The following is a 17,948-nucleotide window of genomic DNA, read 5'->3' on the forward strand; positions in this document are numbered from 1 at the left end:
AGTGTCCTCAACAGAAGAGAGCATAGTTTATATGAAGTTGTGCAGAGATAAAAACTTAATGAGGTCAGTCTTTTGTGTGATTCCTAGCCACTTCAGTCAAAATAGCTAATCCTCAATTTGTTCAATATGTCATCATCACTTATAATGAACGTACACTAAACAGTTTTAAAGGCAGAGCCAAAGTTTCTAACTGTTGTCTTTGCTCTTCAGACAGCAGCATCTGGGTAGTCTTTTTTACGATGGCATTTTTACAACAGATGTGAACCACCTGTTTGCTATTCACCTTTTATTTTACGTAGGCTTCCTTTTTCACCTGTGACTAGAAAAAAACAGATGTACCATTGAGCAAAAAAACAGTGTTAAAAAAAAGGACAGAGCTGGTAATGCCAGACCACAAAACACACAAGAGGATTTAGCATACTTCTGTCCTCAGCTACTTTCATGTACCATAAAATATCTGCAAAGCCAATAAGAAGTATATCAAAATTAAGCAGTTTTGTTCCATTTCGTGTGACCCGGTTTTGCTTTGAATCAGTTTCTCTTATATCTATGGAGATGAGGCTCAACGTGGCAGTTTCTTCTCTCTGTTTTCACGGTTTCCCCCTCCCCTCACATGATCCCTTGTTTTTTAAATGGACCACGTGAAAACCTTGGCTTGTTTTTGCTCTGTCGCTCCTCTCCACATCTCTTTTCCATCTGCACAGAGTGTTTCTTTTCTCTGCTCAGCCTACCCCAGAGCTGGCCTTGCAATGTGAATAGTTCTTTCCTATTAAAAAGGTGCTGAGTCTTTCCTTAGGCTCATTTTGATACTTCCTTCTTAGGTGAAAGAGAAGTTTGATTAATGAGTTTTGACTGTCAAGAACATTCTCCAATCATTTAGATTAATGTCAGTTAAAAGAATATTTGATGACACAGAAAATTCTTTTGTCTCTCTGTGTAAAAAAGCATGTTACCCCAGCTATGCTGTTATAATGTTTCTCACAAAAATGTCTAACTGGAAAAGCAAGAGTGATATTCCATGTTTGAAAGTCCCAGTAGATTTCTCTTGGCATGTCTTTTTTTCTTAAACAAGGGCAAAAGTTCAGTTGCCTTGTGGAAGAACTATGACTGTGACTGTCTGCCAGATGTTTGGGAAGGCAGGTATCAAGGATATTACATAACTTTGGTCGGCAGCTTGTGCGATCAGGCTCAAAGAACCATTTAGATTTGAACGAGTTGATACTTGCGAATTGTCACTGTGTAATAGAAAAAGAGAGTATCTGCAGTTATCCATTGCACTGAGTCCTCGCTTGACAAGTTCATTGCACAGCAGTGCCATTCTTGTTGACAAAATGCTGCTTGCTCGGCAGATAGTCATAATTTAAAATTTCTCTTGTTACTATTTTTCACCTTTGACAAAGCGCTTGGAAACTGCACTTAGAAAGTCTAATTATCAATGGAATATTGAGAGAAGAATTTTCAGACAGCCCCATGCTATTCCTGCTAGTCAATCGTCTTTCAAGTATACAAGTAGAATTTTCCTCAATCTCTGGACCAAATATTTTAGCAACTTGCCTCCTTCCCTAGCACTCTTTTACTACCTTCATTCACCCAGTCTACAAACCCCAAAACAAGCCCCTCAGACTGTGTATAATGTCCAGGTGTTGTGGCGGTGATGGTAATGGGAGATCACTAAGCCTATACCCACATAGTTAGGTTACGTCTGAACCTGTTACATTGCTTTACTGAAAAAGACAAATATGAGCCTATAGCATAGCCCAGATATGATAAATGTAATTGACGATGAAATTTTATGAGTAATTCCTCTTATGTACCTCAGTGTAACTTAGGAGAGCATTACAACATTTCTAGGGCATGAAATGTTGTAATGCTAGGGCACATGACTATGCAGAGCTAAATAAACTCAAATGGAAACAATTAAAAGCTTACCAAACATAAGTGTTCAATGGTAGATTGTTCTTCAAGTTATCTAAAACTGCGTACTAAGCAAACTGCATCCTCATAATGTGATATATTGGCTAATTCCATTGTGTTACATACATTGGTACTATTTTTCTTTTACTCTGATGTTCAATAGTGCCTTTAAGATAGGATGAATGGTGAAAATGAATCTCTGAATGAACTGGCATCTGTACATCTCTCCATCTGTACATCTCACCACAGTGTGCAAGACTGTGGGAAAACTTTTCTAGCTAGTTACTTCTGTATTAACCATGGATCATGTTTCATATTTTACAGCGTGTGGAACCATACTGTTCTTTGCATATTGGTGGTTGTAGCTAGTTCGTGACTGATGGACACATGCTGTTTCTTGAATGTCAGATTCAAAAGCTTGGCGACTGTATATGCCAAAGCTTGCTGATGGTATGAGTGATGCAGTATGTGAGTCTGCGGGTGCTATTTATAGTATGGACCGCAAAAACAGCAAGACAAATGCATATTCTGAACACTGCAGGAAAGGTCATCTACCCACTGGGCATATATCTATGTGGGTAAACATTGTAAGATGAACTTGTGTCATCCCTGGGGTCAGCGAACTGCCAGCTCAAAGGGGTCTTTTTAATTTAATTTGCAGTCATAATAAACCGTATTGCTAAACACATGTTGTAAAAGACGCCTCATTTCAAAACTGCCGAAATATGGAATGATTTGCAAAGACATCAGCGGTACTTCCACTTAATTTTTTTTTTGAAGGTGGAGACACTTCTTTAAAGAAATTCCATCTCTATCACACAACGTGTTTTGACGTCGCCGCTACAGTGTACTGTCAAACAAAACTATTAAAAGAAGTGTAAATAAAGTGAAAAGGAGAGTGGTATCTGAAGATTTAAAACAAGCTGTTCAATCCATTTGTATCTGAACTACGACTCAGCTCATTAATGGAGTGGGCTTGGCTATGGTTCTGTCTTCTCTTGGTGTTTTGGGTCTGCTGGATGTGGGTTGAGTTATTACTCTAGACAGGTGTCTCCCCTTCACTCAGGCAGAACACAGCCCAACGCGCAATCATTTCACGCTCTGTAACACAAAATGAGAGAATAACAAGGAGGGAATAATTGCCTACTGAAATTTGCCTTGTTTTATATAGAGACAGAGCTAAACAAATTGAATGGAATAAATGTTATAAAAAGTAAAGCTCTGTGTCATACGAAAATTTACCTCGTATAAAATGATGTTTTCAATTAAATATAGAGTAGTGTGAGAGTTGTATTTCACCATGACAGGAACCAGACCTGAATTGAAAACGAAGAGAAAATGATCACAGTAAAGATATAATTGAATATGAATATTAAAATATTAATCTCTACAGTGCTGAAAATGGCCTCAGTCTCCTACATCTTCTGGATCAATAAGTAATCAGAACAATCTATTCAACAGCACAAACAATCATGAATATAATTACTGCGTTTGAAGTCAATGTTGTTTGGTCAATTTCAAATGCATTGAATTTTGGATTTTATTTGATGGCATTAGTTGAGTAAGATCATATTTAAATTGATTTTAGAACTGGTTGGGTGAACTCATAGCTTTAATTAATGTCTGCTTTGTAAACCACTAAACACTTGCTCTAAATGTGAATAAATCCAATGTTTTGGTCACAAAAGATGGATGAAATAAGCAAATGTCTTCGACTTCTTCTTCAATATTTTTTCCTGCACAATTTGCCCAATTATAAAGCCTCAGAAAGCACGACTATTGTGTGACTATAAAACACATAAAAAAAAATATACATATATATATATATATATATATATGTATATATGTATATGTATGTTTTCATATATATATTAAACAACCACCCAAACAAGCCACCAACCCAATAAACAACCAAATAAATAAATAAACAGAAATTTTTGTTGTCAGCTTTCTCATAATGCCACAGTCCATAACTACACAAACAGCGAGTGTAGTTTGTTTGTTTGTTATGATCAATGAGATAAATTTCTCTTGGTTACAGCTATCATTGGGTTCTGAAGCTCATATTATAGTAGTTCTCTTTAAATATTTGCAGTGCAATCATACCTTAATTTATTTCTTGTGTCTGCTGTGCAATTCACATAACTATCGATCAGCGTACCAGGTAGCAGTCGTGGCAAATGTACGCGTAATTTCCTCGTGTCCGAGAAGAGATAGAGATTTGCCGAATACGTATTGGTAAACATGGCTTGCGTGCTGACTGGAATAATAAAACTTATATTAATAATGATGATGACTCACTGATCTGCTCGCTATCAACAATTTCAGCAGATAAGGATGCATCACCTATTAATACCATTCCCAGCTGTTTAGAGTGAGTCATAAAGCTTATGGGTGTGTTGATGTCTTTGCCCAGCAGTGCTTGCACAGAGACAGCCCGGCCCTCCTCAGGGTCTGTGCAAATTATAGTCTGAGAAACGCAAAGATGGAGACACAGTGGACAGTGAGGTCCACACACTTCCTTTTACAAGATAGAGGCTGCCAATTAATATGTCAGGACAATCGTGTCTTGTCAGTGGATCAGAACCTGGCTTAATTGCTCCTTAAACGTTTACGTAAAGAGAGCAGGGTTCAAAAAAGGCTCATCCACATATGTTAAATGCTATGTTAAAAAAAAAAAAAGCGATGTGCATTGTGCTCTTTATGGGCAGTATGGTTAAGTCCTGTTGCATCTCTGCACCTTTTGTATGGTGTTACCCTCTCCGAATGTCATGGGTGACTTTGTGGTCAGTAGTCATGATTTTGCTCGATCATGTCCAGTTTGGTGAAATTAGTTTGTTATTGCTTGGTTAGGGGTTGCACAGTGGGTAGCACTGTCGCCACACAGCAAAAAGGTCTTAAGTTCGATTCCCTGCTGGGTGGCCAGGGTCCTTTTTGTGTGGAGTTTGCATGTTCTCCCCGTGTCTGTGTAGGTTTCCTCCCATAGTCCAAAGACATGTAAGTCAGCTGAATTGGAGATACTAAATTGCCCCAGTTATGAATGTGACGTGTCCAGGATGGTTCCCTGCCTTTTACCCAATGAGTGCTGGAATAGGCTCAAGCTCCAGCACCCCCCGCGACCCTAAGTAGGATAAGCAGCAAGTGAAAGAATGAATGAATTGTTTTATTAACACAAATTAGCATGTTAGCATAAGTGTGTTAGAAAATCAGAGCCACTGTTTTTAGTTCTATTTATATTGCATTTGAGTAGTTTTGGTGATATGTGGTGAAGTTACAAACCAAAAATATATTATGAGAACTTGTTGTAAAGTGTGAGAGGCACCCACCTTTTATAAAGATAAGTAACCACTGCTAACGTTGATGAGAACATGTCACAAATATTTGTCTGACATTGAATACGCATGAAGTTCACTCTCATTAAATTATGTTATGCTTGCATGTTGCTTCGTCTTCCTTGTGATGGACAGACAGAAAAAAAGAGTTTATATCTGTTAACTTATGCTGTGAGGTTTCACACTGAATTTTTTGCACTTGATAGAAACATTTATTTTCTCAAGTTGTTTAAAAGTATCTGATGCTTATTATATTACCATGTTAATGCTTGCCTTTTGCCAAATTCAGTTGTTATGCCATTTTATCAGGTATGCAAGCTCAATATAAATATTTATATTAAAAAAAGAAAAAAGAAAAATCATGTTTTGGTAATTGAATTGTGTTGCAGTCTTAATCCTACACCTCTGCTATTTTTACAATTGGATGTCAAAATCAAAATCAAAAAAGTCTTTACAAGCTTATGTGAAAATATTTGTTAGTTTTCTATTTTCTTAAGATTTGTCGGTCAAATTCAAAATAGGTGGCCATTTAATTTCACATTAACTTAATGCTTGTGTTTTCTTCAGGACTGGCAATAAAATAAAAATGATAACTTTTTGTGACAAGCTCCCAGGACACTCCAGTAATGAGTACAACAGCAGAACAAGGCTACTGTTCAAGACTGATTGATAGCCCTTGAAAACGACATCAAATTTACATGATGGATTAGAGCCAAGGGAGTGATTGAAGATGGCACAAGAGGCTTTGGTTAAACGCAAGGAGCTGAATCCATAATAAGTTGTCAGCACTCAGGATTTGTATCATATGATGTGTCATTTCTTCCTCATTTATTTTCATGGGGACCACCATCAGAATTTCGAACACTGATTGCCTTATTACAAGAAATGTCAGAGATGTGAAAATTCATCATTCCTTTAATGCAATATATTCTATGAGACAAAGATAGAGCTATTCAGATCCTGCTCAAAAACACAACGAGTAGGATGGGTAATACATTCTAGAGGAAGGTGGAGGCTTAGGAAACTGAGAGAATAAAATCCTGGATTCTATTTTGCCTTTATGAAGTGCTGTCAGATTGCATAATCAGCCTATAATGGAGGAGGGGGATGTGAAATTGCAGGGAGCCTTTTGATTATGTCAGATTAAACTCCTCTCTGTCTGTCATTTAAGTGCTTCATGGCTTCAGGAACATTTTAAGCATGTTACCCTTCCTTTTCTGCGGTTACACAAGCCTGGAGTGTTTGAATTTGCAGTGTTTTCTTGGCTTGACCTAAGCTTGCCTTTTAAGAGTGTTGCTGAGCCTTTTTGCTGTCTCCCAGATCATTTTTGTAATTTGAATAATCTCCAAACCGTGTGAAAAGAAAGAAAAAAAAACGAAACAAAACAATGAATTTGAATCTCAGTACTTTAATTTTCATGATTTGGTGGTGTAATTTGCATTACGATTCGCTGATTGAGTTTTAAGATGAGCTAACAAAGGAGGCCACACACATGCACACACAGAGACACACAGACACATAGACACACAGACACAGACACACACACACACACACACATACACACACACATACACACACACACACACAGAGGTTTACTTGAGCATGCAGGCAGGCATAGAAAGTGTTAATGTCTTGTTCATCACACTGCCCTTCACCCTTTCTCCAACACCTCACAAATCTGTAACTAATGATAAAATCGATCTATTATTGAGCTCCTATGTACCGTCAATATAATGTCATTATCTACACTGCTATTTCATTTTCACATTATGGCCCATGTTGTACTTGGATTTTATATATTTTTTCTGTTCAAAAAACATCTCTCTCTCTCTCTCTCTCTCTCTCTCTCTTTCTCTCTCTCTCTCTCTCTCTGTGTGTGTGTGTGTGTGTGTGTGTGTGTGTGTGTGTGTGTATGCCTCTTTTACAGGTCATGGCACGTGTTTCTGTGGTAAGTGCATGTGTGATGATGACTGGTTTGGGGATGCTTGCCAGTATGAGAGGGAGTGCAGCATGTCCAACAAGAAGAGTAAAGACCTCTGCCGCAACTCTCAAGGAGTAGTGTGTTCCAATGCAGGTGAGGTGTTTGTCTGAAAGCAGAAAACTACAGCCCACCGTCTTCATGTCTTTCATTTACTCTGTGATATGTAACCTCTGTAGTATGTTTTCAATTCAGCTACTGATTGCACATATCATCTCAGAAAAGAACAGAAATAATATGGAACTTTTCAGGAAAGAAACTAAATTACAAGCGTTTAGTCTTATTCAAGAGTGATATTCCATTCAGCGCATATTGTGAAAGCAGACAAGCATGTAACATCAAGCATGGGTGATTTCAGCACTGGACTCCACTTGTCTTAGAGAGGGATTACAATAAATCAGTTGAATTTTCTTATAGCGCTCAGACATGAATAGAGTGAGTCAGTCTTTACTGTGCTGGAGGGGACATTTTCTGACAGGCTAACAGTTCCAGCACCCACCTGTGGATAACTGAGTGGGTCTGCATACATGGCCTTCGCTCTGGGCTGTGTGACTGTGTGGATGTGATGTGCAGTAGGGGGTGAGGACCCAGCTGGTTTACAGATGTGCAGACTATTTGTGTCCAAGGGTGTATGTGAATGTGTGTGTTCAACGGAAAAAGAGAGAGAAAGAAAGTACTTAATGTACTTAGTGAGTGTGTGTGTGAGTGTGAGTGTGTGTGCATGTGCGTGTGCATGTGTATCTGTGTGTGTTTGTATGTGCGTGTGTGACAGAGAGGGTGGAAAGGCAAGAGAGAAATGGTTAGTGTGTGCGCGTTTGTGTGTGTGCGTGTGTGTGTGTTTGCTTGTAAGGAGGCCTGGCGGGCAGTGCTGCACGGCTCCGTCCTGGCATGTGGTATCTGGGTGAGACATTGACACGTGTTACTGGCCAACAGGCTCCTGTCACTGTGGCAGCTGCCTGTGCCACAACCCCGACGGCAAGGGCCTCATCACTGGCCGCTACTGTGAGTGTGACGACAGTGAGTGTATAGACGAGGACACCGGAGAACTGTGTGGAGGTACGCTTCAAGGTTCATCACGCGCTACCGATATTACAGTGTCACTCAGTATATAAATATATTTAGAAAAGAAAAACAAATACATGGTAAAAAGCTTTTCAAAGTACCTGTAAAGCAAAAATGTTACAATTTTTCTGCCAAGGTTAATTGGATGTGTAATTGGGATGAGCATAACGTGGCTCCCTCAGCTCATGGTGGTGGGCACCTCATATGGCGCTCCCTGAAGGTTTGCATTCCCATCTGCAGACTTTAATTAACTTGTCTGTAATTTCATTTTGGAGACACATATATCTCTTGCTAGTGGGGCTTCATGGAAAATAAAGTCATTAAAATGTTTGCAAGGTTTCAATCAATTAAGACCTTCAGTACATTCCTAAACTGCTTAATAAACAAGAACCCATAAAAGTCTTTTCTTTTTCTTTTTCTTGATAAGAGTTAAGGCACATGAATTAAACAACATAATAAAAGTCGGGAGACGAGAAAGAGATGTAGTGGTCCACTCTCTCTCCATTTTTCTCTCTTTCTCCTCTTTTGGTTGCAGGCCATGGAAAATGTTACTGTGGAAACTGTTACTGCTCGGCTGGTTGGCATGGAGATAAATGTGAATTCCAGTGTGACATCAGCCCATGGGAGAGCAAGCGGAGATGCACATCACCAGATGGCAAAATCTGCAGCAACAGAGGTCTATCTCCGCCACCATGATCACAAGGAAAAAGCCAACTCAGTCAAGACATGCTTTATGTCTCTAAATTCAGTTTTGAAGGTTTGCAGTAACAGAGGTGTATCTCTATGCACTGTTCAATAGGAAAAATATCTAGCGCTATCTCTGACTCAAAACTTTGATTTAAATGACAGTAAAAGTGCTAAAACATAGTTTTTTTTATATTATTATTCGTGAATTCACTGTGTTTGATTCTATAAAAATAAGAACAAAGAGAAATGGGTTGCTTGGAAGAGCCGGTATGGCTGAATAAAGCATGATATCCCATTACACTGTTCTGAAGGCTCAGTTAGCTTAACTGACCTATAAAGATGAGAGTGGGGCACATTTGGCTCCGTGCCCAAAATACACATAGCAGTTCTGAGGGGGAGACTCTTCCATTCTTCATTGAGGTATGTCAAACAAAAGAAAAAGGCTTTGATCAGAATTCATTTTGGGAGATTTCAGAGTGAGGCTTTAAAATTGATTACAGCAGCTCAGGAAAGATTAGTACTGTCAGTGGTACTTAGCTTTGGTCAAAAAGCTAAATTCCTTCGGTGAAGTGTGCTGTCCAAAGTTTCCGAGTACACCTCAACTATATAACAGACATCGAGGTTCAACAATTACATGTCTGTTAAACATGCAATGTCACCAGCACTTCCCTACTGTGGCTTATATGGATATACCCTTTCAAGGTTTCTACTCGGAGATAGCACAGCCAAAAAGATTCTGACAGCCATCCTCCTCCACAATGTTTTTAGAAGGATTTATGCAATGCCTGTGGCAGCTCTCCAATCAGTGATATTGCACTCTGCTTGAGGAGAAGCCCCTTCTCTCTATTCCATCTCAGTCTCTCTCTGTCTTACTCTCTAAGATGCAGGTCTCCCTGCCAGCTAACAGTGCTGGTCTCCAGAAAACACACTACAGTCGAAGAGTGGGTGGGAGGTCAGGATTTTAAACTCTGGGGGGAGAGGGCTCATGGTTCATGAAAATGATGTCATATTAAAGATGTTTTTGCTCTGAGTACACCCATGTGTAACAGACATTTAGACTGGTCAAGTGCTGTCACAGAGCACAAAAAGGCTTTATAAAAGATTGCGCTCTTAAAATATGCAAGTGATCTGACATACACTGCATGCTTACCATGACGGTTTTTGGAGACCTAATGCACGGAAGGCTGTTGTGTATTTAACTGAATCTTAAGAGAGGATTTATTGTCGGTCCCTACGAGGAAAAAAGTTCATATCTCAAATCTCATCAGCTGTAGTATCAGTACTTTGGTTGTTTCACTCCAGTTTTCTCTGAAATATTGCTCAAGATGAAATATTTCATCATAATACATCCGTGTGTGCTATTAAGAACGCAGCATACTCACTGCAGTACTTATATACTGAGTGTTCTCTAAAGCTTGGAGTCTCTTTGACATTCACAATGGACAAAAGCAAAAAGGGACCAAGATAGAGGTCCTCTTCAGGTGAGCTGTTGTTTGTGCCAGCGAACACAGGCAAAAAATAGCTGCTATTTGGACTACTTCAAACCATTTCAGCTTTATTTTTTTAATCTTATTCCATTTTGGTCCTTCAGTTACACATTCTGCAATGTGATTGACAGCTCACTGCAGATCATTGCTATTTTGTTAAATGCCAACAACGCTTTCAGGATTAGTAAGTCACCCCCCTCATTCCTTTAAAAAAGCTTGCCATTTAAATTCCCCAGTAAAATTACAGTATCCATTAATGCCCATCAATACGAGAGTGGGAAAAACATCTCTAAGAAATCTTTAACAGAGCAGCCAATAAACCTGGCACGAAATTGCAACGTAATTTGCACTCGGTAAAAGCTTTATCCATGTGTAGATCTAAAATTCTAATAGAAAAAAAAACATCCACTCGATACATTTGATCATACATAGGGCATTGTGACCTCTGCTTGGAGGCCTCCAGTTGGCCATTAGCAAATGCTGAAAGCCATAGGTAAAAAAGTGTACCAGAAAATGACATGTAGCATGTTGTTCCCACCCAACCCAAACGTGACACGAGGCTAGGCATGGCAAGTGCAGTCTGGCCTGTGTTCTTAGTCTGCCAGCTGGCGAGGCTCCGTTATGTGCTCCCCCTGTGCTGGAGCAGATAAGAAAAAATGGGATTTCCACCGTTGCTGTCACTCAGCTGGTTCCCTGGCTTAGATTCATCAGACTGGTGGTGTTTTCCCCTGTGCTGTCTCTAGCCTCAGCCATGATTGTCATCCCAGCAGTGGATTATCCTAAGCTTAGAGCAGGTCTCCTTCATCAATCCTGCTTCAATGCAGGACCCCAGGACTCCTGTCTGTAGAGACCCTAGGGTGGAATCTGCCTTTCACCATAGATTTAGTTATTGCACTGCACAGCTACTTGATTTACCATTCTCTATTGGATCCACACCCTCAAATCAGCATGGGTTCGTTTATCAAAGAGCTCTCCGACTGAATAAGGGTAGTATCTTAACATGCTAACTGTTTAAGATAGGTGGTTTAAAAATGTGTTGGTTTTATGGCACTGGAAATGTTGTTCGACTCTTGGCAATGTTTTTTCTTTCTTTCTTTCTTTTTCTTTCTTTCTTTCTTTCTTTCTTTCTTTCTTTCTTTCTTTCTTTCTTTCTTTCTTTCTATTTCTTTTAAATCAATATAACATGAAACATAGTTAACACGCCACCTCAGGACTACATTACCATCTCTTATTCGATGTTTGTTATCATTTTTGAGCATTTTCCATCAGACAGTTTGATCTTTGCATTCTGCGTGTCCTTACAGGAACCTGTATTTGTGGCGAGTGTAACTGCTATGATGTAGACCCTTCAGGAGACTGGGGGGATATCCATGGTGATACGTGTGAGTGTGATGAAAGAAGCTGCCACGCAACGTATGACCGATACTCTGACGATTTCTGCTCAGGTGAGACAGATTTATCAGTTTTACCTGCGTAACGCCGCATGACTTTGACACACTACAACATAGCAAATATCCATACTCTGACCAGAATCTTTGAGACGCAAGGCAACACTTAGTGTGTTTTAGTCTCCCATACACTCCCTACGAAAAGTGTCTCTGGCTTGATTCAAACTCTGACCATGGAAATGCTGACATGGCTGTACTGTGAGGGCATTTGGTGGAATTGTTATATATCCACATGGAACACATTCCGTCCGTTTTTGTCCTTTTGAAAATATAGCCTCAGAATAACTTTCTGCTCACGAACAAGAGGCAAATGTGAAGGGGAGAAGAAAGTTTTGACATCTGTTTCTAATATTGAGGAATAACTCTGAGGCTATAAACTCTGTTCATTTCAGTGAATCTTGCATGTGGAAGAGGGAGGCACTTTTTTAAAATACACAGTGTTCTCTGTTGAGGCATATTTGAATAATGTGGTTAAGCAGTAAAATACAAAGTTATTGGATCAATAAACACAGACGTCTTTGTTTTTGATTTACTGACACCTGCAGCGGAATTATTTATTTAATCTACTTGTGCTGTGCTGTCACAAAAAATACACAACAAATAAAAGCTCAAAAGCTTTAATTACACGTGTCCAGCAAGTCCTGAGAGATGTGTCCTAAATCTTCCCTCTCTCTCTCTCTCTCTCTCTCTCTCTCTCACACACACACACACACACACACACACACACAGAGGTGATCTGACCAGGAGCAGTAGTAACTATCCATGCATTAAATCTTGACCCTTTTCTGTGCTCTATTCTACGTGAAGGTCATGGCCAGTGCAACTGTGGAAGGTGTGACTGCAGAGAGGGTTGGACTGGCAAGAGATGTGAGCATCCTCTTTCCTGTGCCCTCTCTGTGGAGAGCAGTCTGAGAAAATGTCGCGGATCATCCAACCTGCCTTGCTTTGGGAGAGGTATTTCAATTTCATCTGTGCAACACGTTGCCCTTCCTGTGGTTTTCCAGAATGTTTATTTGGTTGTTCTGACTTGATGTTTCTCAGTTGAGCCATAAAATAGCTATTGATTTCTATGCCACACCTGTGCTACAACTCTGCTAACAGCAATTATCTCTAAGTGCAAATAGGATGTGTAGGGCAATTAGAGATATGAAGTTCATGTCATATAATATGAGCATCAATAATACACAAAAAGCATAGACGGGCAGAGTTTCGGAGACCAGAGTCATAATTCAGTAGTTCTGGGATGCTAGTGAAGAAAATGTTGATGAACATTATGTTGGCACCAAAAGCTCACCATTGTGTTCATTAGTAATGACCTGTTTCAGCTTCCTATATGAAATGTGACAACAATATCAAGTCAAAGATCAGCAACTATCATGTCTCCTCCAGATCTCTGAACAGAGGCCATATTGCCTTACAATCATGCCAGCTTTTCCTGTATAAGTGCAATCCAGGATAAAAAAGTTTCTATTCCAGTTGTATGTTTAACCAACGTTGTATCAGTATGAACACATAGGGCCTTAGGACACCTGTCTGGTCCTGAATTGGTCCCCCATTTGTCTCCATCCTGAACTGTAAAGCTGCGTTTTGACCGAACGTGATGCAAAATTTACGCAAATGCATTCAAAGTCAATGGCAGGAGGCAAATAATCCTGGCAAAACTGCAATCAACACAAAATGGGCAAAATGAGCGTTCACTTGAGTTAAAAAATGTTCAACTTGAGCAAAATTTCACCTGGCGAAAGCCAATCACCTTCAAGTAGGGCTAGAAGCCATGCCCCCTTCCCAGAAATCTCCTCAGTCAAGATGGAGGACAAGCTGACCGTGTGTCATCTGACTGGTGTATTCAAAAAATGCTTGCTGTGACGCGGTGTGAAATTCGCTTGTTCATTTTTCACGCAAGCAGTCAAACCTGCGCGAAATTTCACTTCGCTTTCAGTTAAAACGGAGCTTAAAGGTTGTTTGGAATTTACCACTGGGATGTTGGTCCACACCCCTCCAATGGTATCATACAGTTGCTGTAGATTGACCGCAGTTCAAAAACCCTCTATTGAGTTGACTAGTGCTGTGTTCCTGCACCCTTTACAGTGCAATATGTGCTTTGTTACACAAGTAGCCATGTGACAAAAGGAAAAGCATAGCCATCGATGCACTTGGTCGGCAACAATATTCAAACAACATGGGACTCAGACACTGCTCTCTAGGAAACTTATTGTGTTTTAGGAAATTATTTCCCACAGCATAACATCACTGTTACCAGCCTATGCAAGCCAAATCCTGATTAAATCATCAACACGGAGCAATAAGAATCAATATTTGTTGTATTGAGCAATATTTTTGCCCTCCTCAGTTGTTAAGTGTAGTTATCATGTGATTATTGGAACTGCTTCTCCTTATTTTTAGTAGACAGGATCCTAGCATATGAATCCACTGCTGTGGTCCAGTTATGACAAGGACTGATAACCATTGTGCATTCTTTGATACTCATTTGCACACTATTTTTGTGCTGTGATCATATTTGCCTGTTTGTGGCCTGTCTGTCAGTTTGCATGATTTTTGTCTCCATTAACTTCTGATCAGCCAGGCCACAGAGCTGTAAGGAGTGTTTTTCTGGGGGTTTTTTTGTTTTGTTTTTTGTTTTAAACCATTCTCCGTAAAGCCTGGACACTGGCACATGTGATAACCTCAGAAGGCAGCAATTTCTGAGATGCTAGAACTGGTTCACCTGGCCCTAACGATCATGCCATGATAAAAGTTGCTTTGGTTCTCTTTTTGTTTGGTCATTTTGTTTACTCTTTTGTTTATTCATCAGTGGATCGCTAAGAGAGCCCTTGCACAAAACAGCTGTCCTAAGAGGATAGTTTGACTGGGGAAATTGTGCTAAGTTATGTGGATAGTAGTGGTTCTCCGGTGGCTTTTAGAGAAGGGTCAGTTTTCATTTTATGTTCTCAGAGCTTGAGTTTGTTGTGTCCTAATGCATGTTCCCCATACATTCTTATTATATATTGTTGCTTTCAGGTGTCCTCTGCTATATAATAATTTTCATAATAATAACTGCACCCATTGCTTGTTTGAAAAACTGTACATCAATCACTGAAACTATAAACATGTTGTAATTCCCCTGCTAAATCTTTGTTGGTAACCATACCTTTATGGTACCATGTTCATTGTTGGTGAGACTGAATTACTACTGCATTCTATATTAGATCACCTATTACTTATTGCTGTCTGCCAACCACAGATGGCTGGTACGCTTTAAGGTCGAGTGGGTTTTTATGTTGGCCTTGGACAAATAGACTGTTTCCGCTCTTTTTTCCTCTTTCATGTGAAGAAAACATTGACCGGGGTCTGGCATTAGAGATAAACTGCCCCTCAATTTGTGTTCTTCTTCTTCTTCTTCTTCCCCTCATTATCATTCTACATCTACTTTATTTCTGATTGGTGTTGTTGTTGTTGTTGTTGCTGTTGTCTCCAATTTTACTGCACTTCTTCATTAGTTTAGAATAACTAAATGGTTTTGAGAAAGATAGCAAGAATAGCAGTACTAGTAAACTTATTAACTACAATACATTTAACACATTTATTAAATTCTTTCTTTCTTCCTTTCTTTCTTTCTTTCCTGCACTCCTGGTTACAGGATAAGAAAACAGAGAAGAAAGGCAGTGCTAACTTAAATGACATATGAAAACAGGCATGTGGAGTTTTAGATGCTAAAATAGCCCCCTTTGTTTCTGTTTGGTTGCTTCTACCATTAAAGGTATACAGTTTAAAAAATTTCCTAGTTTGGTTTGGCAGTAACACTTAATAAATATCCACTGTTCATTCACTGCTGCAGAGTTAAGCTAGTGTCCAAATGTTATCTACATACAGTGGCCAGTTTAGTAACTTTCTGGTACCACATTGGTACCAGAAAGTGTATATGAATGTGTGAGAGACAGTGTATATGACTGTGTAAGAGACAGTGTATATGACTGTGTTAGAGATAGTGTATATGACTGTGTGAGAGGCAGTGTATATGACTGTGTGAGAGACAGTGTATATGACTGTGTAAGAGACTGTGTATATGACTGTGTAAGAGAAAGTGTACATGACTGTGTTAGAGATAGTGTATATGACTGTGTAAGAGACAGTGTATATGACTGTGTGAGAGACAGTGTATATGACTGTGTAAGAGACTGTGTATATGACTGTGTAAGAGAAAGTGTACATGACTGTGTTAGAGATAGTGTATATGACTGTGTAAGAGACAGTGTATATGACTGTGTTAGAGACAGTCTATATGACTGTGAGAGACAGTGTATATGACTGTCTAAGAGACTGTGTATATGACTGTGTAAGAGACAGTGTATATGACTTTGTGAGAGACAGTGTATATGAATGTGTAAGAGACTGTGTATATGACTGTGTAAGAGATAGTGTATATGACTGTGTTAGAGATAGTGTATATGACTGTGTTAGAGATAGTGTATATGACTGTGTAAGAGACAGTTTATATGACTGTGTAAGAGACAGTGTGTATGACTGTGTTAGAGTTGCTGCAGACTGGATGGTGTTACATTCATACTGTGAACATCCCATCCCATCTCATCTTTGATAGATATTCTCTAACGGGTTGAGGTCTGCTGACTGCACAGGCCACTCAGACAAAGTGAACACACTGTCATGTTCTTGTATATGTACTCTATCCAACAATACACTACCGCCAGCCTGTACTACTGATCTCAGGCAGGATGAATCAATAGACCCATGCTTCCACCAAACGCTGATTCTGCCAGAAGCACAGGAAAACGGATTTGTCTAACCACCTCACAGTTGTCCAGTGTTGGTAATCATCTGTTCACTGAAGCCACTTCATCTCTGTAAAGTTTGGGCAATCTTGTGCATGAAAAACCCAATGGGACAGCCATTTCAGATCCTGGAATTGGTGCACTTGGAACCAGTGATTCAACCATGCTAAAACTCTCTGAGGTTACTCATTTTACCCATACAAACGTTTGGTTGGTCTGTCATAGTTCATATGCATGCTTTATATGATAACGCACAGCTGCTAGGTTCACTGTCGGCGGGAGTTATTCAGTCTCATGTAGGGTTAGACACTGAACCTACAGGCCACTGGGTGTATATGACTATGTAAGAGTCAGCGAATATGACTATGTAAGAGACAGTGCATATGACTGTGTTAAAGACTGTGTATATGACTGTGTTAGAGACAGTGTATATGATTGTGTGAGAGACAGTGTATATGACTGTGTTAGAGATAGTGTATATGACTGTGTTAGAGACAGTGTATATGACTGTGTTAGAGACAGTGTATATGACTGTGTTAGAGACTGTGTATATGACTGTGTAAGAGACAGTGTATATGACTGTGTTAGAGATAGTGTATATGACTGTGTTAGAGACAGTGTATATGACTGTGTTAGAGACAGTGTATATGACTGTGTTAGAGACAGCGAATATGACTATGTAAGAGACAGTGTACATGACTGTGTTAGAGACAGTGTATATGACTGTGTTAGAGACAGTGTATATGAATGTGTGAGAGATAGTATATATGACTGTGTAAGAGATAGTGTATATGACTGTGTTAGAGACAGTGTATATGACTGTGTTAGAGACAGCGAATATGACTATGTAAGAGACAGTGTATATGACTGTGTTAGAGACTGTGTATATGACTATGTAAGAGACTGTGTATATGAATGTGTTAGAGACAGTGTATATGAATGTGTTAGAGACAGTGTATATGACTGTGTTAGAGATAGTGTATATGACTGTGTTAGAGACAGTGTATATGACTGTGTTAGAGACAGTGTATATGACTGTGTGAGAGACAGTGTATATGACTATGTTAGAGGCAGCATATATGACTTTTATTCAAGACAGCATAAATGGCTGTGTATGTTGCATATAGTATTACACGCTAAAGACTACCGATGAGTTTAATTACAGTGGGTCTAATGCACCATTAGCTTCTCAGCTTGAATGAGATTATTTATAAGGAGTTTTCTTTACTGTGATGCATTATATATTTATTTAA

The 17,948-nt window shown here is 39.4% G+C and overlaps 1 protein-coding gene across 1 annotated transcript in view; it reads left to right on the top strand.

Annotated features, from left to right (window-relative positions):
- The window catches only part of itgbl1 (integrin, beta-like 1), a 41,857-nt gene that overhangs the window by 4,111 nt on the left and 19,798 nt on the right, over positions 1-17,948 (top strand). Inside the window, 5 exon segments of the mRNA XM_030787114.1 lie at positions 7,174-7,320; positions 8,158-8,280; positions 8,822-8,962; positions 11,765-11,905; positions 12,716-12,862. Coding sequence (XP_030642974.1) covers positions 7,174-7,320; positions 8,158-8,280; positions 8,822-8,962; positions 11,765-11,905; positions 12,716-12,862 — 699 coding nt within the window.

Source organism: Chanos chanos, chromosome 10 (genome assembly GCF_902362185.1).
Source record: "Chanos chanos chromosome 10, fChaCha1.1, whole genome shotgun sequence".
Taxonomy (NCBI): domain Eukaryota; kingdom Metazoa; phylum Chordata; class Actinopteri; order Gonorynchiformes; family Chanidae; genus Chanos; species Chanos chanos.